At 34.6% G+C, this 22,532-nt stretch overlaps 1 protein-coding gene across 4 annotated transcripts in view; it reads left to right on the top strand.

Moving 5' to 3' along the window:
* The window catches only part of LOC140158430 (coronin-1B-like), a 45,731-nt gene extending 24,848 nt beyond the window's left edge, over positions 1-20,883 (top strand). Inside the window, exons 7-10 of one of the 4 annotated variants that reach the window (XR_011859782.1) lie at positions 848-1,159; positions 2,777-2,949; positions 13,541-13,683; positions 14,925-20,883. Coding sequence is in view for 3 of the 4 variants with exons in the window: in XM_072181527.1 (XP_072037628.1) it covers positions 848-1,159; positions 2,777-2,959 (495 nt within the window). In the remaining variant the exon portion in view is untranslated. Of the gene's footprint in view, positions 1-847; positions 1,160-2,776; positions 2,983-6,493; positions 6,527-13,540; positions 13,684-14,924 lie in introns of those variants that run through there. The other 3 variants (XM_072181534.1, XM_072181542.1, XM_072181527.1) reach the window with 3 other exon arrangements.
* The last annotated feature ends 1,649 nt before the right edge of the window (positions 20,884-22,532 follow it).

The raw sequence follows: 22,532 nt of genomic DNA, 5'->3' as shown, positions 1-22,532 counted from the left end.
GATATAAATGTTGTATAAAGAATTATTGCATAAGAATTCCAGCTGGCTTTAAAAAATTCTCACACACATTAATGTTTTTGGAATATTTCCAATAAATTGTAATGCAAAGTTTAAATTTTTTTAAACTCCAACATAATGTTGCATAGTATCAAAATTCACACGTTAAGCTGTAAGCACTTGATCATTGTCATTCTTGGCTCAAATGTTCTTTGGAAAGTTTAAATATAACATATTTGCATAACCTAAAAATTAAAGTTGGAAACCTTCCAATTGCAGAAATCAAAGTTTTGTCAGACAAACTGTTATTTATCTTCAGTGAAAGCATGAATAACATAACACCGTCGGATTATAAAATAGATCACGTGGACTACATTTAATGAGATACACAAACTTTAGGAAGCGCTGAGTGAGTATGAAAAAGCGCCTGTTGATCAAACTTGGAATGAACTGCATTGATGCGCGAATTATGTAATCGTTAATTCCTCTACGCAACCAGTCGATCGAATCAAATACACTTTTCATACGTGATGCACAATAAAACAGGCTATACGCTACATTTTAAATTGTTTGATTCTGATGTATATTTCTCGACTTACGTTCAATTATATTCACTCGGTAATTTTTTCTGGGACACCCTGTAGTGTCAGGGGATTCATAAAAGTATAGTTCACTCTATATGTGATGTAAAGTTTGCTTTTATGATTAAGCTAAGATGGAGTTGACTATCTCGATATTGATTAAGATTCAAGAATTCAAGGAAAATTGTGTGTTAATGAAAATCTGTTTGGTTTGCACAAAAATGGAATAATTTCACAATATCATTCCAACTCTATTGTACATATTTCAGTCGGACCTGTTCCAAGAAGACATCTATCCAGACACACAAGGAGACGAGCCATCTCTAAGCGCATCAGAATGGGTCGAGGGCAAGAACAAAGACCCAATCCTCATATCTCTGAAAGACGGTTACGTCTCAACCAGACAGAAGTCGGAGGTCCGAGCTGGCGGCTTAAAAGCACAGGCTCAACCCAACAAGCTGGCAGCTCTGTCTAAGAAGCCCAGTGCAGCAGCAGTAACATCAGCACCTGCTGCAACAAAGGCCTCAACGCCAGCTGCCAATGCTTCAGCAACCAATGGATCTACCACAACAACAAATCAGGTAATTATTTAATAGCATGGTAGACATGGGGGGGTAACAGGTGGGGTGATTCTAATAAGATGTTGTCAATTTTGGTGTTAACTTGATACATTATAATTGTATTGCGGCTTTGTGAAATAGTTTTTATTCAGGTTGAAGTAGCTGATTACCCACATGTGTTACTGTTGCGTTGCCAACAGGCTTCATATTTTGTTTTGTTTATCTCCACTAAAATTGTTATTACCACAATGTGTTGTGTGGAACAAATTTAATATATATATTTCTGTTGTAAAAATAGGTGAGGTTTTGCAATCTGTGAATATGCAATATGTGAATATGTAACATATTGTTATTTATTTTCAGCTTTTTTGTATCTAGCTGTTTCCTTCTTTTGATTAGTGTGTAAAGGCAGACTTTCCCTGTGACCTCCTCTTTATGCAAAGCAAAATCATACCAGCTATGCTTAGCTTAAAATGCTGGATACTATATTGCAAGTGTTGCTTTAATTGTCCATCAAATGTGTCTTTGGAGTAAAATGAGTGTAAATCTTCTAATGCTAAGCTATCTATTTATCATATTTTTGTTTTAAAGATGTTTTGTATCTTTCCTGCTTTTCATTATGGTTGATGTATTTGTTTGTGAATTTGGTCCTTTAAGCTGCCAGGGGTTCTTTTTGTTAACATTTCCTTTAATGTTCAAATCAAAACTTTCCCTTCCTGATGATTCACTATTTTAATGATAACTTATCAGGCCTTACACCTTAGATTTGACTGTCCCAGTTGATTGCACTCTAGGCAAGATTATAGCAAATTACCAGGTGTAGTAAGCAGCAGACTGGCATCTTTTGGTGCATGCACAGTGAATCATGCCAAGTGGTCTCTGCAAGGTACTTGAGAGCCAAAGAGATTAGACCCAAAGAGAACCAACTCCACAATGCTCGTGTGTCACACTGGAGAGCAAAATGGTGTACCGCAGATTATTTTGCATTGTGCCTGGCAGGCCTCAAAATTTAATTTTGTGGGGCACCCATTTTCCAAGGCCACTGGGCAAAGACAAAGAAGGGCACCAAGGCCAACAAGTGATGAAGAATGCTTTGAAGATCTGGGGCACCAAGGCTAAAACTGAACAAAGGCAGGCAATGGCCTCGATGGCCTCCCATAAATTCGAGCCCTGGTGCCTGGTAAACTTTAATTTAAAGTGAGTGTTTGTTTTTGTCCTACATCTAATGCATTATGTCAATAATATGTGTTCAGTGCTACACATGTAAGACTTTGTAATGATCAAGCTTAAAGACACAAATTATCATTTAATGGACTGTTGCCAATAAATGAGGTACAGATTTGCTCTCCATGTATGACAATCCAATATGGCAGATTTACCAGAGTGTTATGCACAGGGTAATTCTCAGTCTGTGCTCTTATGAGAGTGCTTTATGCCAAATCAAGCAAGATATGGTGACCCAAAAACCTTGAAAACATTAAACTTGTTGACAACATGGTTCTTTAAACTGAAGGATAAATGTTAACAATTACTTTCAAAGAATCCTGATGAGCATTGTCATCAACCTGCTAACTCTCCATTGTATCAGTCTTTTCTTTTTTCCTGCTAATCTCTCTCAACTGCGTGGCTACTTTTCAGCCTGCTAAAGAGGAAGTGCCCCCTCCCAAAGCAGAAGTGAAACCAGCCGAGGTGAAACCCAGCAAACCTGAACCCATAACGGCCAAGCCAAAGGTAGAGCACAGTGTGGAGGACAACGGTGTTGATATACTGAAAGACGGTCGGACTTGTCGAGTACCATCAAGAAGCATGAGGCACGAATAGCAGCCCTAGAAGAACTAAGTCATGTACTGGTTTCACAGTAGTCTATAAAACATTGTCTTTTGCAGTGCTTTTTGCTCTCATTTGGTGGCTTGTAGCTGACATTTTTCTGCCTGCAAAGTGTCTGTCCTACCTCTCTATGTCGTCAATTCAATGTGTGTTGTATAATTCATTCCAATCACAGATGTCAATAGCATGTGTGTAATAGTTACTTGTATAATACATGCATGCCAAAGTATTTTATCGTAGTATATTTTTAGTTCAGATACATCATCAGTTAGATCAGCTGAGCCTGATTGTGACATCAACATGGCGCATACATCATTTTCCTCAACAAAATATGCGAATCGTGTTAAAATGAGCCAGATTTGATTAGGTTTAGAGAGTATTATTTAAAGATGTTATAATGTTAATTGGGAGGAAAATCAATATTGTGTGAGAATATTTCAAAGAGTTTGGAATTGTTCTCCGTACTACAGAAAATATTTCTGTTTTTGTTCTTTAATTTTCTTGAAAGTATACTCAGTCTCATGCCTTTTTTTGTAATGCTAAAAACATGAATAAAAGCTATAATATTGTGAATGCAAAGCTTACTGGCAAGCTAGCCCATTTACATACTTGCATACACATTAATTATTGTCACTATCATGCATACCCAGATAATCACACATAACATGCTTGCCAATAATGATAAATGCGACACCTGTCACCAATCCATTACACAGCCATTCAGAATACAATGCAACTAGGTGAGGCATTGGCATGTGTATCATACTTTGTCATTGTTTTTGTGTGTTTTTAGGTGTGCTGCTTCAGAGTTCACACTGGTTTGTGTCTGGGTAACATGGATGTGTTTCTGAAGCTTTGAACACACACCCCTCACACCCGCCACACACACCCCCACATACAATGATAGATCTTGTGAACCTTTGGTGATATGACACAGAAACAGTAATATGTTTGAGTTATTTGCACAGAAGTTTTCAGGATTAATCCTGATCTGGGTTTTTTTAAATATTTCCGTCCCTGTACAAAGTCTGAAAGAATTTTCAAGATTTTTCCCCAGTATTTCAGGATTTTGTTTGATGCCCACTTACAATCATGCATTCCTTAAATATAAATATTGAAAAAGTAATAATAAATGTAAATAAAAATCAGGATTTAAACTCTGTCATGATACCACAATTGAGAAATTAAAGAGCTTCTATGGTTTTATTAATGGATGATCGTTTGTAATGTTCAGCAAGTGCAAATACTGTGCTACATGTTTTATTTGATTTGGGATCCCTTGCAATAACCGTTATGATCTCATACATGTAGTGACTTTTGCATTATAGATACAAGTGGTTTTAACTTGTAATATACATAAGAACTTTTCTCTGACATATTGTAGTGTTGATAATAGTGAAGAGATTCATTGTTTTTCTGATACAAAATTCCAAGATATGTGTATTAATTTCTTCTCCAGATGGAATGATGATCATGGGAATCTTATTTAGTCAAACTTCTAGACATACATATCTTGACATTCAGCCCTTAACTTGACAATTTGTTTTTTAATTTTGATTTCCAGATGTAAATTCTTGTGTCATGTTTTCTACAAATAGACAAAAATGTGCAGACAAAATGTTATGATAATGTCAGCATGTATATGAAGAGTTGTCAATACAATATCACAGCTATGTAGTACATTTGGATCCATTTGCATTTAAAAACATGCATTTTGTTTAATTTACAAAATAAGTTTATTTTTCTTTTCTTGATTTGGATGTGAGAACATTAAACTTATAAAGAACAAATCTTTTTTTTTTATCTTGAGCTTTTAAAAATATCAATTAGCAAACTATCCTTCAATTGGACCCGCTAGTTCTAAATAAATTAACCACACAATTGTCTGAATTTGGAAGTAAATCTGACTCGCATGAAATATTGCATTGCCTAGTGATTATAATACCTGTAATTAAAGCAAGTTTAAGGTCATATTGTGTGCAATTTAAGGTGATTAAAAGTGCAATTTCACTCAATTAAACATTGGCAAATAAAAACTATCAGACTTAATTGCCAATTATACAGTTATGTATGTTGTTGAGAAGCCAAAGACACTCTGCTGTTGTGGTAATGTGTTGCCATGGTAATGCATGGTTGGAAAAAAATATTAATTTTGCCTGTAAACATGCCAAAGCGGGCTGAGCAATTAAGTCAGTGGTTGATGAATTTCAAGCTAAATGTTTGGGGAGAGTTTATAGTTGAATAATTTTCAACAAAACAACTCAAAGTTAAAGGTCGATGGAAGCGAGGGCAGATATAATTAATTTCAGTTAGGTATAAAGACTAGGGTTTAACAGATATCATAGGAAGGAATACCTGATACCATTACTTGTTTACGAGAACACACATTGAATCATATTTTTCGATGCTCCAACAAGGACATGTTGCCGATGCCAAGATATTATATTTGCTAATAAATTAATTCTTGCCCATAATGGGCTATTCTTGTTGAAATCCATACACCCCTGTCAAAGAGATTGACCTTAATCTACCACACAAGGAGTGTGAATTTCAAATGGGATTACCTGAATGGGTGATTCCATTTGAAATCTACACCCCCATGTTCAAATGGGGTTACCTGAATGGGTGATTCCATGTGTGGGAGATTAAGGTCATGTCTTCCATAGGAGGTGTATGGATTTCAACTGGAATAGCCCAATGCTTATAGCAGTATTGCTTACCATGTACTCCCTCCCCCTTCCTTTACAACCCAAAATTCAATATTGAAAAGCACAAAGGAACTCCTTGCATGAATAGTGGAAGTCTAAATCTGGTTTTTTTTTGCACAGGTTCTTATCCATGTGTCAACAGTTTTAACCACATCAGCTCATCCTCACTGTAGATTGGGAAATGTCCATGTTTACCATGAACTGTAGTCACTTAATATAATACATCTTAATACACTGTTTGTTTATGTTTCAGTATTGTATGTATTTAATATCACACATAAATGTTCAGAGTGTTTCCGGTAATCATTGCAAACTCCTCTGACACACACTTGGAAAAACCCCTCCTCATTACTTCTTCAGATTTTGTTTGTTCCTTATACTTTCTGTCCAAACTGCACAAACATCAGGGAAGGGGGAGTAGATTAAAATTGCTGAATCAATTTTGTCACAGTATTTTTACCTGGGGAAGTGGCAGGAAAGGTGCCAAAATGGCTTTATCTTGATAGATTTCATAATATTAAAATGAATCCATTTTATGGATGTCATTTTCAGCATATTTCAAATGAAATGTATACTTCACCCACCCAAAGGGCATACAACACAATGACAGGAAACTAAGTGACACATACATCTAATTTTAGATGTTTCAGATATCCCTCACTCTGATATAATGTGTGTACATGTGTATAATTATATATGTTGTTTTGCACAAAATGTCTAATCCATTTTAACCATGTCTTCATCCTAAAGACAGTGATGCATATTGTTAGTATTGTCCTGACTACTGTTTTCCATGTTTTTCACCCCAATCATAACATAGAGGGGCCAGGTATCGGCATTAAAGAAACGATGGGTAAGCATGTGGCATGTTTGGTCCTCGCTGTATGTGCACCCCGCACAAAAGAGCATGATGAAACAGACAACTTTTTTTTTAAAAGAAACATTTATTTTTCCGATTTCTATTTATTTTTATCTTTTATTTTTATTTTTATTTTTATTTTTATTTTTATTTTTATTTTTATTTTTATTTTTATTTTTATTTTTATTTTTATTTTTTGTTCTTTCTTTCTTTCTTCATATCTTTCTCTCTTTCTTTCTCTTTCTCGCTTGCCTTTTTCTTGCTTTCTTGCTATCTCTCTTTCTTGCTTTTCATTCATTCGTTAGTTCATTATTCATTCATTCTTATTTATTTATTTATTTATTTATTTATTTGTTTATTTATTTATTTATTTATTTATTTGTTTATTTATTTATTTATTTATTTATTTATTTATTTATTTATTTATTTATTTATTTATTTTACCATTCCTTCAATCATTCATTTGTTCATTCATTCATTTATTCATTCATTCATTCACCTTTTTGTAAATCATTTGTGGATCATACTGCATGTTTTGCTCCCTGCATGGTGCTTTTGCAAATAAAAAAAGCATCTTATTAAGGGGGTACTACACCCATTGGATTTTTTTGCGGGTTTTCTGCATTTTGTGGAGAAATGAGAAAAAAAAATTGGTCAAAGTGGTATGCAAAATGAAGGGGCAAATCTTCTCGTTCTATTGGTGGCATCGGTATCAATGTAGCTTACATGCTTTTAAAGGTAGAAGCTCGGAAGAGGTACATAGACCTCGATTCACAAAATCGAGTTTCTTTAGAATTTCAGAATTGATACCGTTAATCCAATCACTCACACTTGTTAAGCATTTGTGACAGACGCTAAAAGTATAAAAATTATTTTTGGGGGGAAATTAATTAATTATGCACAGCTTTGAAAACATTAATATGCATCAATTTCATGTTATCAATGAAATTAAACTTATTTCCCCCCCTTTTAGTTGACAATGATATGCAAAATTTGTGTTCGCAAGGCAGCATATTTGTTTCAGGTTTGATAAGGTTGAAATTAAAGAACAGTAAATGCCTTGGTTTTCAGTATTAGGTGAATTTTTGCTCAGTTTTCTGAGGAAATACGGGAAGCATACAAAACATGATTTATAATGCATTTGTAATGTGAATCGGTATGTTCACAATGATAACAGCTAAATGGGACACCCTACTAGTTCACGTGTATTAACAGTTTCGTCACTTACCTGTACCGCATGCTGAAATCATTCCACTTTAAGAAAATCCATTATAAATCCAGTATAAATCCATGAAACTCACTGTATTCGCTTGCCGTAAAGACTTCCGCATACATTTTTGTACAGACGCCATGATTTGGTTTTTCTAGCGTTTTGCGATAATATAACATTGTCGTATGGGACAAATACCGATACAATACTTTTATTTTTATGGAACGTAGGCCTATTGAAAACAAAAATAATTATTCGAAAATTGAAAACAAATATTAAATAAAAAATCTTTCATTCTCTATTAGCGACTTCAGGTAGCGAATAAATTGTGTGTGGTAGGCCTATAGGGACCGTCGACCGCTCACAAACACTTGCTGGGGGGGCGAAGCAAAAAAATTCATCACAAAAAATATTTCGGGGCCCCTTTAGCCTACAGACCTCCTATCATTCACATTTAAAAGTGTATAGAAACTAGTTTACGCTAGGAATCCTCATTTCATACAATTTTTAACAATGTTTCACACACCAAGTTTTCGTGTTCTTGAGCATTGTAAAGTTGCAATGTTCGAATCCAATCAAAGTAGGCCTAATTGCAAATCTTTTACAAAATATTTTACAAACACCACGGTTATATGTTATGAAAGATTTGAAACTATAGCCAATGTATTGGTTTTGTTTAATGTTTACAATTAATTTCAACACAAAAATTGTGTTAATAATGTTTTAAACTTAAATTGTCAACAGAAAGAGTCAGCTGATCATCAGGTTTTATGTCTTCTTTTAACATGAGTGGAAACAAAGGAACCCGAAGAATGTGCAAAGTTATTGACTTCAGCTAGCATCTTAAATTTAAACTCTGAGTCAAAAATAAGCTTTGTTTCATTAATTAAAAAGAAAGTTGTAAAGTTGTTGTATCTTGTTGGTAAAGTGAAGTTTGCTACTGGTTTTATTATTACCTGTGTTGCGATTCAAATCCCACAAAGAGTAAAAAGTTAGTTATTAAATGTGGTAGGCCTCAGTACCCCCTCCAATCCCCAACATAGGCCTACACATGGACTCAATTAAGCTGGATTCAGGTGGCTGACCCCCCAAATAAATAAATAAAGAGAAGAGAAGGGAAGAAAGGAGAAAAGAGAAGAGAAAATGGAGGAAAGGAGGAGAGAAACTAAATTGCACGTAATTGAGTAGGCCCATGTGTAAATAACCGCACAGTCGGGACGATTGGAAGTAGGTCCTATAGAGGCCTGCGACTAGGCATTGCTTGAAGGCGGGTCCTCGTCCTAAAAGCACGTGAAAATTACTGCATGGTCCGCCGATATGCAGGGCCCCTCACATTTTGCCACCAAAGTCAAAAATTAAGACGGACTCCATAACGACTTCATCGATTTATGCATGCTTTAGTAATTGCCAATCTCAAGTTTTGCAAATTGATTTCGGGCCCTTTTTCTGTTTAAAGCAATTGATTCAAATAGTAGTGTAAAAACAATGCACCGAATGGCTTCAATTCGACCTTCATTTTGCAAATTTTAAACTTCTCAGGGGGAACATCCCCTCAGACTCCCCTTCTCATGTAGTGGATAAACATATGATCATTTTCGCTCTTCTTCCAACATTTGCAAATTTAAGCCCAATTTGCGGTATAGGCTTACAGGGAAAACTTGTCCAAGGAAGGTTTCATGGACCATCATTTTACGAATCTGCGGCAAAAATTGTACACACTAGTACCAAAATGGTCCACCAAATCACTTCAATTTAGTCTTCATTTTACCCTCCCCGCGTGAATCGATATACAAGTGGCTATTTTCGCTTGCTTTCGCCGATTTATGTTTAAAACAATTTATAGGCCTACGATAATAGGGAATTGAAACTTGTCCACTTAAAGGCTCTCACAAATTTTCGCCGCCAAACTAAAATTTTACACTAGTATATAGGCCTTGGCATAATAGTGCCAAAATTGTCCACCAAATCGCTTCAATTAGATCTTCATTTTGCACACGTTTTTTTTTTTTTATTTCTGAGGGGAACACCTCCTCAGACAACCCCCCTGCGTCGCGCAAGCGCGCTCCGCGGCCATTTTTTTTCATTTTGTTTTATTTTTTCTACAAATTCGACCCAAACCCCCTGACTGCTCTAGTTCGACAATGGGTACCAAAAGCTGGTATCGCCCATCCCTATGAAGATTGACTACGTACTCTCGCTAAATAAAAAAATCCCTTAAAAAGGGATGAATAAGCGTCCTTATCAACCAATCAACTCTTAAGACAAATAGGTGAAAAACGATGTTTTTTCATAATTTTTTTAATTTCACATGATCCGTGCATATATCGCCTAGCTATAAATGAAAAAATATTTTTTTAGACCAATCAAACCAATATATGGGTGTAGTACGCCCTTAAGATGATATTAAAATGGAAATGAGGGGGAGTAATAATGATTTGATGATGATATGAAATAAAATAGGTTTAGCATTGTATTATAATTGACACTAAACCCTAACCTAATACTAACCCAAAACCTACGAGTTTGCAATGCACTCATTTACCAATCGATAATACCAGTATATTTAAATCTATTAAAATTGTTTGATTGGCTAAACTGACCTACCCTGAATATAATGCCACCCCTAATATTTTGATTTATTTTGAGGGAAGAAAAAAAGGTCATTTAAATTTGATATATTATGAATAATAAATGCTTGCAAAATGGAACAAAGTAGTTAGTGACTGTTTCAAGTTAAAAAGAAGTTCAAATAATGAAAAATGCATTTAACCATCGTCCATGTATCATCATCTTTTAATATTAAAAAAAACAGGTAATCCCGACCAACCTACCTTATGTTTTTACTTTACACCAATTAATTAAATTTTAAAGCCTAATAATAATTTCAAGTTGTTAAATTTCACCAAAGTGACCCAGCATGGTGAATTGAAGGATATACAGACAAAATTGATGCATAAAAGAATCAAAACTGTCAACATGATAATGAATTACTTCCCTGACACTTACTTTGATATTTATATATTAATTCTATCATTGTAGCTGGTATTCCTTAAACATATTTCCCAGGGAGTTTCAAATGTGACATTTATCATGCAACATTTAGCGTACAATTTTGAGAAGATAATTCGACAAATAAGATCAAAGAACAATTAACTAACTCTATTTTGTCTGCAATATTGTATTATGTTATTGTAATTGTTTGTTTATATGTATATTTGTTGCATGTACTGTCATAACTGTTTTGTGTACAGTTTTTGTGGCATAATAATTTCATTAATCGATTTATCCGATTTAGTTGTTCTGTCTATTCATCAAATAAAAAAACAATTTGTGTGTGACAAGCCTGTAAGTATTGACTCACTAATATTTTGTCCATCTCATCAGTGGATTTCATCTGATTTGAACATCTGATCCACTTTCCTGGGAAACTGGTTTCCAAGTAGTCTCTTTTTCAGTCTCCAAAACATTGGTTTAAAAAAAAATAATTTTAACAGCTCTGTGGGGTTTAACTGTATACATCATTTCAATTGGTAGATCTGACAGTTTAAGGCTTTGGTGCAGTCACTTGCCAATGTGTGCGCCCTGTTTATCACATGAACATAACAGACATGCTAAGGTCAAATGTTACAGCACTACTTGTTCAGCAAATGAGGTGCTACTAGTTTATAATGCGATTAAATTAGGGAATGTCCCCATGGCAGAGGATGTAGTATTGCAGATGCAAACTAATGCTGATGAAGGGCATGATGTGTCATCAAATGCAAATATAAGTATGCCTACAATAACTATAGTACAAATGTAACCTCAACCCGTATAAATTGGATCAAGTTGTGAATACAGTAACTGATACTAACCTTATTTTGTGGCCAACATGGCTGCATTGTAGTTTTGTAGTTTGACCCACAGAACTGTACATGTTATAGCATACTGTAGATAATAGGAAAAAATTACGCAAAAACTGTTGATAATAGTCAAGTTAAAGCAAGTATAGCAAATACTTTGTTATCTGATGAAATTTGATATGCTACTTATGACATGATACTAATGCTGCATGATTTGCAATGTGTCTTATTGTATGTGCTTTAAAAAAATGCATTTTTAATATAATATATTTGTAATTTGTATAATCAACTTGATTGTTATTCATATGCATTGATTTAGGAGTTATTTGCCTTTAGTGTGTAAGGAGAATCTGTAGAATGGCATTTTTAGCAAACAGCATGTTGAATGTTGATTAACGCTGAATTCTAGCAGCCTTCAAGTGCATACAATTTTCTCAAATGAGTCACTTTTGTAGTGCTGACCCAGTGAGGCTATCACAATACTTTCATTTATTTTGTAAACTTCATCATCAACATTATCATTTTATTACACTTCACACAGTGTAGGATGAAACCAAATTGTGATATCTCCATAAGACAAAGAATTTTGGTCCTCCTTCATGTAAGCATCACAACATTTTTATAACCCTGAACCTAGCCCTAACTATAACCATAACTATTACCCTAATCCTAACCCTAAACTCTTACCCTAACCCTAAATCCTTACCCTAAAACCTAACTTTAAAATTTGTGACTAATGCTGACATGAAGGTATAACCAGACTTCCATTGTTGATTTATAGGCCTATAAGGATCTGGTTGTTGGTAGTTTATATGAAACAAAATTTTTTGTTAAAAATAGATGCAGATACATTTGCAATGTCACTTATTATGACATTATTTCATAATCATGTTCACTGATATATATATCAATTTCATTTTCAGCCAGTGAACATTTTTAAATACCACATAGTATGGTACCTTTGATTATTATATTTGCGACCAGAGGTTCTATAAAATATAATATTCGTCATGCAAAAAAAGTGGTCGGTAAAGAAGGCTCATATTAAATCAAAAAAATGTTGCTTGTGTGTGCACATTTTTCGAAGTAATAGAGCTTGCAATAATAATGCAATCCCTAAACTTGGCAGGAATTCCATACTTTTAACATGGATTAAAAACTTGCCAAGAAAAATTACAATTTGAAGTCCCAAAGGATTTGATAACTATTTAATCATTTCTCTGGCTACCTGACAGTAACATGTATGTGCAAAAAAGTTTTTTCAGCTTTTTTCAGCATTATCAAAATGTCCAAACATTTTGCACAAAGTTTTTAAGTTTATTATGTAATAATCAGGAACCTAATTGGTCACAAATATAATTTTTTGGTTACCAGTAGATCATGGTTATCTGAAGATCTTGTACTAGTTAGGGACAGCATATAGTTCTAATCTTTGTGTGCAATTTGCTGCCATTGCATAAAAATCCTCACTACACTCATATTGCATTGTACAATCTGAGTGTTTCTGCAGGGGAAAGGTTGGCGATGGCGGGTGATGTGGTTTAGTTTAGTGTTACTGGTTATGTGCTTGGTGGAAACAGATTGGTTCGGAGTGATGCGGTGTGGACACCAGACACCTGGGTGTTGTACTTCTTTTATGTACATTTTATGTATTCCATTGTGACCTTAAAAGCAGCTTGGGGTCAGGAAAACATTTTCAGTACTTCCGGTAGACACCACAATCCTTATTTCAAGCATCAGCAGAAATGTCGGATTATGGTAATACTGGGTAAAAATACAGAGTGCTCAGTACAAATATGCAGAATGTGCATGTAGATGGAGATTGTAGTATGCATGTATACACACTTTGTACATGCACCGGTGGACAATGCACACAAAATGTAGCACTATATATGTGTCCCTTACAACAACAACAAAGCATAAAAAGCTAACTTAATGATTTTCTTATAATTTCAGGGTCAGGGATCTGAGATGAGTGAACTGAGAGCTGAAATCGACAAGCTGAAAGAACTTGTGAAGAAACAAGATGCCCGCATCCAAGCTCTAGAAAGCAAAGCATAGAATAGTAGTAGATAAAAATATACAGCATTAAACTATGGGTGAGTCTTTCATAGATACTACTTCAAAGTTTGTTCAGGCAGATGTTGTATATAATGATATGGATTGTTGTAAATCATTTTGTACACTACATAGTATTAAAATTTCATCGTACAGTGAGTGCAAGAATAGGCTAATGAAAATAGAACATTAGTTTCCAAAAAACGTCAATGTCGCTTTTCATTATTCATTATTAGGTAAAACTTTATAAAAGGAATTTTACTGTTGAGTTTGGTACCGATACTTGAAATCTTAGGTGCATGCTATTCCAAACAACTTTGATTCACATGAATCATACTACAAGAATCTTTGTGATCTTTGTTCTAGAATAGATAAGAACCACTGCTTTTGTTTAGTCTTTCTTAGAACCTTATCATAGAAATATGTGTGGATTTGTTTCATTTGTAACATGGAAAATGCTGAAGTCAATGTCAAGGTCTCAAAGTGTTTTGGGAAAAAGATACAAGTCCCAAATCCAGAGAAAAGTATACCTTGTTAGTATAGAACAATGAATCTGTGTACATCACAAAATTATAAAGTAAATAAGACGTGTTGGGTGATAAAAGGTAATTATAAACTTCATAGTTTGATTATGGAGATCTTGTGGGAAACATTGTGGATTGATGTTATTTCTGATGTGCAGAAACCTTACTTTAAACTTCACTATTGTTTAGAATTGTAAAACATTACAAGATCATTAGTTCTAGGGGTTTATCAAACATTGCAGTGACTAATCACACTTGTCTCCCACTTGCACTTGGCAGTATTAAATGTCAATGCACTCTCTAACCAGCAATATTTCAGTGTTAGTTTCTATCTGTGCTGGAACAACAGCCAACACATATGTATCATTTACACATCATAAACATATAGGGCTGGGAACATTCAAAGAGGATATGTTAAGCAATAGAAATAAATTTGTTTGATCTTTCGATCAACCATCGATGGTTGGTTGAACCTTAATATTAATGAAATCAATTAATTCACCATTGTTAATTGTGATAAAATAGTAATTTGTTTCTGTAGGGATATTGACTAATAGAAATTTAGCACTAATTCTGATTAATTAGTTGATAATTCATTAATAATAAGCATCGAAGCAGCATCGATGGTCGATCAAAATATCAAACATATTTGTTTCTGGGGCCTTATGTTTGCTTTTGGGGATACTTTATTGTAAGATTTCACTCTTTCAATAGCAGACGTTAATGATAAAGATTTTTCTTTCATTTACTATTTACAGGATAAACCATCACTTACACAGTCTTCCTTCTGTAACATAACAAGCTGTACATGGATCACAACCAAACTGCTGCAGAGATTACATCATCTAGTTTGCCATTCATCTAACTCCTGTGTGGAAAATCCCAGCTTTGCAATGTCAATAAAATGCACATGGGAAGATTCAACCATGTCAGACAATATAAAACTTGGTTTACCCAAAATATTTGTTCTGTGAACTGTAAACCTAGTCAAATATGTGAACTGTATAAACCTAGTCAAATTAGTATCCTGTACTGTTAATGTTAACCCTGGTATATCTAGATGGGTAAACCAGTTTATGCATTCTTGGTCATCTGTTATGGAAGAGGAAGGACATTTATAACTGCATGCTTAATCCATTAGGCAGCAATTGGTCTGTGCTTTTGTAAGATGGTGGACATAAATGTTTGTAGCTCATGTATGGGAAAGGGAAACAGAAAACAAACAAATATATATATTTATGGTTAGTGGTACAGTACAATAAAACCATCAGCTGGAAGGAGTTTTAAAATCATGCATCATGTTTGGGTTAAGTAAGCCATATAATTTTAATTAATTTTGATAATTAAATTAATTTTTAATTATAATAATTAATTAATTTGAATAATTTTACTGGACTTACAAAAGTCAGTAGCAGAAGAGAAGTCTAGATATTCTTGTGATATTCACATGTTTATCTACTTTTATGATGCATGATAGTCATGTGAACTTCACATGATCATCACATGAGAGAACATGTGATGCACATGTGATTCAACTGCATCCCACCAACAAAGACTCAAACAATGATAATAATTTCTATAAATTACTACGAAAATCCTGTACCCATTTAGTTGTAAATCCAAAAAGATTCTTTATATTGTACTTTTTTTATTATTACTGTTCAGTCAACTGATTTATATAGTGTACTGTTAAGTGGAATTTTTTGCTAGAAACCTGTGGCATTTTCTTTTCATTTGCCAATGTGTTGGTTTAATGGAAAACTTGCCAAATGTGGTGAAGCCTACACCATGTATATATGTAGTTGTAGAGTGGTGTTTATTCTAAATGCCACAAACTAACAAGAAAAAGGTAAATATAGTATGAACAAGCTTAACCTGGGAGCATTTTTTTCAGCTTCCAAGTGTATAAAAACTTTACTGATACATTTTTTTTATTTATATATAAAGTTGACACAATTCTTTATACTTAGAGTAGTGGAGTAGTGAGCATTTTATATCCCTGTCTGTCTGTTATCAACTCTCGCAAGAAAACATGTGCACCAGAATATCAAATTAGCAATAATAATAATTATAGTAATTTAAGATCAGTTTTGTCCACAGAATTAGAGAAGGAGAACTGGGACTCCCTATACCGCCATGTACAATCGCACCGTCAGCTATGGGAGAAAATTGGGGGTATTTGGGTCCTTGTGTCTCCGATGCGCAGAGAAAAACGGAAACAATTCTGCGCTTCATCTGAAGCGTCTTGGTACTCGCGTGTAGGTCGCATCAAGTGCATCTCTCAAATGCACCCATCTCAAATGCATCCATGCTGCGCTTGCATGACAACGAATGCCTCGAGTGCATTCTGAGGGAAACCGAATACCCCAATTTTTGCTCCATGCCTGTATCAAGATGGCGATAGAGTCCTGGTTCGCCACCTTTAATTCTGTGGTTTTGTCACATATTTTTAGATTCATTTTGAATCTAGCAATAGCACAAACAAATCTAGTGAAAAACATTTTTAACCCCCTGAGAAATAACTGCCTTTCTTACAACGGTTCTGATTGGTTGATTATGCTGTCCCAATCCTACCACATTGCTGATTGGCTCAATAAATCATAGTAGCTGTCTGGTAACCAATCAGCAGGCAGTTTTCATGGGGTTAATGCAATAATGGGGCAGTCTACATGAAGGATAAGATCCGCATTGATGTGAATTATTGTGGCCCTTAACCAGCCACAGTGAGCACAGTATAACTTGCATCAGGTTTAGGTATGCAGGGCCCAAAGCATGCTACACAAATCCTCATTAAAATGGATTTTGCACCACATTGATGTGCATTGAGTATCGCGTGTAGACTTCCCCAATTTGTGATAATACATGTATGAAGCAAAAACAAGATGTCACAAAAATTAATGTTGTCTGATATTGCTATAATTATAAAAGTAATCAAAAGAACAAAATATATTATGGTATGAAGCAACATATTGTTGTTTCAGTCATGTTATTAAATTGTTAAGGAATAGTTTTTTTGTCAAACATTGCCGAAAAGTCATATTTTGTCTTGAATTTCATATAGAAGTTTCCGCTTTTTGAAAGAAGAACCGGGGTGCAATAATCAGAATATAATATCAAGCCAGGTGTGGTGATTATGTAAATTTGTTTTTGTAAGAATGGTATATTAAAGAAGCAAAAACATTTTTGATTTATTTAATTTGTGATAGAGGTTAATTTACGAAATGAGTTTATATAAATGAAGAAGAAAGGGGAAATTTATAGCATTTATTGTTCAAAAATTTAGATTCTATCATTTATGTAATCACTGTTTATAACCCGTAGATTGGTGGCATCTTAGGTAGAAAATGAAATTATGTTCAAATTCTTATATCAAATTTTTTTGAAAATTTCTCAAGTATGTACTGTATATTTGGCTACTTAATGTTGATTATATGATGCTGGATTTCAGTTGAAAAATACTTACAAATACAAGGAGGACATAATGTTATATTTTGCATGTTTTGAGCACTTTTTATTTTCACAAAGAAGATTGTTTAATATTATTATGAAATATTTTACCATTTTTGTTAGAATTTAGAGCGTATAATGTCAGATGTGCGTAGCATTGGCTTTGCTTAATAATGGCCTTTAAAAAGTGCCAACTTTGATCTTCTATGTCATGGTTCCATTGGCTGTAATGCAATATGTGATTTTGCAGTGAAACATTTGAGTAAATGTTACACAAAAGTTTGTACAAGTATAACAAAGACCAATATTGTTGATTCATTCCCACAGTTCACAACTCTAGGATTGTAACTTTACGTTAATATCTGCTGTTCTGTTAAGTTCTACAACTCAACATGTACAATGTTACTCTGGATGAAGTCCTAATCCATTCTTAATCCTGGGGCTATGAATTATGGGATATGTGCGAATACTTGAAAGTCATTGTATGATAGAACTCACTTACTGACTTGCCTGATATAATGACTGTGGTACTCGGATCATGATACTTGGCTATTTTTAGTTTCCTTCATGAGTTTCATGCTTTTGGAGACCAAAAAAGGACCACCATTTTAATGATGGGAAGGTCATGAATGTGGATCCTATCACCTACAATGTGCATAATGCATACATTTTAACAAGCAAGTTCAGTGAGGTCAACATTTCACTGCACTGTTTTGTATGTAGGTCAAGGGATTTTGTCTGTGAGATGATGTTATGTCATGTTTATGAAGGTGTGATTTGATAGTTAAATGCAAGAAAGTTGCAAGTGATTTTTATTCACTTATGACCTTTTTGCATTCAGCTGACACAAGAACAAATTGAATGAGATCAGTACTATCTGTATCTGTAAGCCAATTTAAGCCTTAGTTGAGAAAGTTATGAAGAAATTCATTTGTAGTATGATACAGTATGTAGTGCAAATTTTGTGTTGCACTTTAATTAGTTATTGGTATATCTGGCATATGAGTGAAGTCAAGAGGGAGAGTTAGAAATCTGACTGAAAATGGTCATTGCATCTACTTTTTATTATGCAAAGTAGGTCGCTGCTAGATACTGTATGGTCTAAATGTAAAGTTGACACATCGTGATGTCAGATCCACCCGTGTTTTTGTCTTTGATCATAGTTGTATCAAATTCTATACGTTGTTGTTTTGATGCTTTGCAATCTTAAATAACTCATAACCATGCATATTTCTAGTTTACATGAGACACAGTAATTGTCTGTTATTGCAGTAGTGTTTTAATATATTTTTTTCTCTCACTTGCAACTGATGTAATAATAATTATCTGAACAATTGAATGATTTACAATACTTATTTACAGAATTATATCTCACATCACACACAAAGTTGGATTATTATAATCATATTAATAGTTTTAATGATTTGCAATAGTCATTAACAAAATTATATCTCACATTATACACACACAAGTAGGTAGACAAAATGTAAGATAATCACTGTGCACTCAGTATATATGTACATTGCTAGACAAACCAACGTGCCTTTGACCCTCTATCCACCCATATACGCAGGTGCATTATTGCTTCCATTGCACTTTGTCATTTCTGTGTTGTGCGTAGTTGCTCGTGTTTTGTGTGGCTGTTATGGATTCGCTCAAAGTGGATTTTGTATCGCTAAGTCTCAGGCATTATCTGAGGAGAGGGGGAGCTGTTCATTGCTCTCGCTCGCCTGATGTCGTAAATTAAAATTGATGTTTAGAAAGGTTTTCAGAAAAGTTGGGAAGGCGGTTGATTGAAACTTACTGCATTTGCAAAATATGGGGATAAAACGGTTGAGAAATGGTGTGAAAGACAAAAATTGAAGCAAGTGTGAATTTGGTAGACAAAATGTGCAGCGGTGCATTTTTATGGTACCAAATTTAGAGCTTACAGAAAATGAAGAAATAGTTACCAATTGTAATAGGTCATGTTGTGTAAGTTATGTGTCAAAAAGACCATTCAATTTGGCCTTTGTGGGTTTCAAAATAAGGTTTGAAATCATGAGATGCTAATATTACAAATGTAACTGTCAATAAGGCTCTATTTTTGTAACTGGTTCAACAAAATTCCCTGTATGTACATATAATACAAACCTCAAACCTGTATAGATGTAGTGTATTATAAACAATGGGCATTAATTAAGTTCTCCAAATACGGTTTCATAGTAGCTTACTATCAGTCAAGATAGATTAAGATGAAACAGTTGTTAAATGTGTTACTGCAAAAGAAATCAAACAATCACATGTTCTAAGAAGCTACATACTCTAATTTGGCCACATTAGCTTGGAACACTGTAACACAAAATCCATTTTAAACCCAGCTAAGGAAAACTGATAATTTGCACCGGATTCCAAAATATACTTTCTGCAAAAATCAAGCTGTAAGTCTGAAAATTTTCCCCCATTTTGACCTAGAACACCCCTGATAGCTACTGAAACAAGGGATTGTATTAATACAGTGGATTGTGTTCAAGTATGCATGTATCAAATAAGACTCTTCAGACAATTTTGAAGGGGAATTGGAATAAGCTTTGCCCTCAATACAAATAAGTTCATTTCTCAAAAACTCAAGAGATTGTGACTGACTGTTAGAAAGCATATTGCTTTTTGACAAGTTCAGTTATATACTTTGTCAGAAAAGAAGTTTGTCCTATGAGACAAACTTCGTATTTATAATTTTTGAATTCAATTTAGTTCCTTTTGTGTGACTGTGAACACTGGCCATAGAATTAATCTGCAATTTCTTCATTAGAAAAAAAAAGTGGTTATGCATGTAGCTCTGTTCAAAAGTGTGGAGATATAAACAAAACAGCAACGTGAATAGCTTATTCTGCTCAGTTTATTACTTTTTGTAAAATAATTTGTAATCTCAAGATCAAATGATTAGCTATTTTGGCAGGAATTTTTGTTTCTAAAAGCTCAACTTAAGATTTTTAAGCATTTTCTGCATATTTGTATAGGGGGTAAATACTATCCTGTAGCATTGTAAAACACTATATTTGCAAGTATTTTTTTTCTGCATAAATGAAGAAATATGGCAACTTTGCAAGAACCGATCTTTTGTGCCATGAAATCGTGTCAAATTTGGTTGCAATTTAATTTTCACACAACGAAACTGTAATTTACAGAAATTAAAATGCTTGTGATGCAAGTTGTTTTACAGAAGATACAATGACATTATGTTAAATATAGCAGACATTAATAAAGAGTACATTAAAACTGAAAATGTTAGTTTTACTTGTGTCAATCATTTCAACGGCTATAAATCTTACAAGGAAAACCACTGCGCATGCGATGCATCCATGTGATGCCATTGCTCAATCACCCCAAGTCATAATGCCCACCAAATCGCTGGCCGGGCAAGCGACTCCTCCATGGCATTTGGTCGGTGATTGTGTGCGTGGCACCCGAGGGGTCCCAGGGTTAAGTCCCGGGGCGAGGGTGCCAAGTGAAATCTTTGTTCATCTTCTCTCCTTTTTTTTTCCTTCTCTGCCTTCCGATAGCAAAAAAGCATGTTCCTTGTTAGGGTTAACATCATTGGGGAATGTTGGCACACGCCTCCATATCGGAGTCAAAATTTAACAAATTCCTTAGAAAAATAACCAAAAAGTGACTAATACCCCTCAGTATACAGACTCCAGTTCAGTTCCCATCAATCAATCCCAGTGCCCCTCTCCATATCTGCATCGGACGACTTGCACTATGCTACTGTGTGATGTGAGACTGAGGGTAAGCAAGTGGATCTGGGATTGAGTATATAGGAAACGGCCCATTTATAATAGTCTGAGAGGTCATTGGTCTGAAAAGGGCTAAAGTTAGGGTTGAGGGTTTTAGGTTAGGATTAGGGATACGGTTAGGGTTATCATAAGGGTTATGTCAGGGATAAGGTTAGGTTTAGAGTTGTGGTTTTATTTTGGGTTAGGGTCAAAGAATGTTTAAGATTAGGGCTTAGGTTTTAGGTATGGCTAAGGATTATGGTCGTAATCTTAAACCATAATCCTAAACTTCACCCTAACCAATAACCTGAACCCTAACCCTAAACCGGGCCCTAAACATTATAAACAATTTTGTGTTGCACTTTAATTAGTTATTGGTATATCTGGCATATGAGTGAAGTCAAGAGGGAGAGTTAGAAATCTGACTGAAAATGGTCATTGCATCTACTTTTTATTATGCAAAGTAGGTCGCTGCTAGATACTGTATGGTCTAAATGTACAAGTTGACACATCGTGATGTCAGATCCACCCGTGTTTTTGTCTTTGATCATAGTTGTATCAAATTCTATACGTTGTTGTTTTGATGCTTTGCAATCTTAAATAACTCATAACCATGCATATTTCTAGTTTACATGAGACACAGTAATTGTCTGTTATTGCAGTAGTGTTTTAATATATTTTTTTCTCTCACTTGCAACTGATGTAATAACTAGAGCGGTTCTCGGGCTTCGCGGTTCTCTGCTTTGGTGGTTTGTTTTGGTACTGAATGGTACATGTGTTTGGGTGATCATTGATGGTGTTTGTGATTGATTGGTTTAGGTTGGGTGATGTATGTTTTGTTTCTGTTCAGAACCTTGTGGGGATTTGGCGAGTCGATGGGTGGGGGTAATCAGTTAAATGTTTGTAAGAAGGGAAAGTGAGAGGTTAGAGAGTTAAAATGAGGTAGACGGTAGAGGTTTGTAAAGGTTGAAGGAAAACATAGGAGCATGGACACTTGGCCTGGTGAAATAGTTGTTGAATAGAAGTTGAATGTATAATGTTTGTTGATGAATGAGACCGATTTGACCGAATTAATTACACGTCTGTCTGCAGCGGTTTCTATGACGGGAAGTGACGGCCTCGGTTGCCAAAAGATTTCAGCCCGAATCGCGGGTCAAATAATCG

This window comes from Amphiura filiformis, chromosome 1 (assembly GCF_039555335.1).
Source record: "Amphiura filiformis chromosome 1, Afil_fr2py, whole genome shotgun sequence".
NCBI classification, from domain to species: Eukaryota; Metazoa; Echinodermata; class Ophiuroidea; order Amphilepidida; family Amphiuridae; genus Amphiura; species Amphiura filiformis.
Note: the sequence above shows the minus strand (reverse complement) of the source record. Positions and strands in the feature narration are given on the sequence as shown.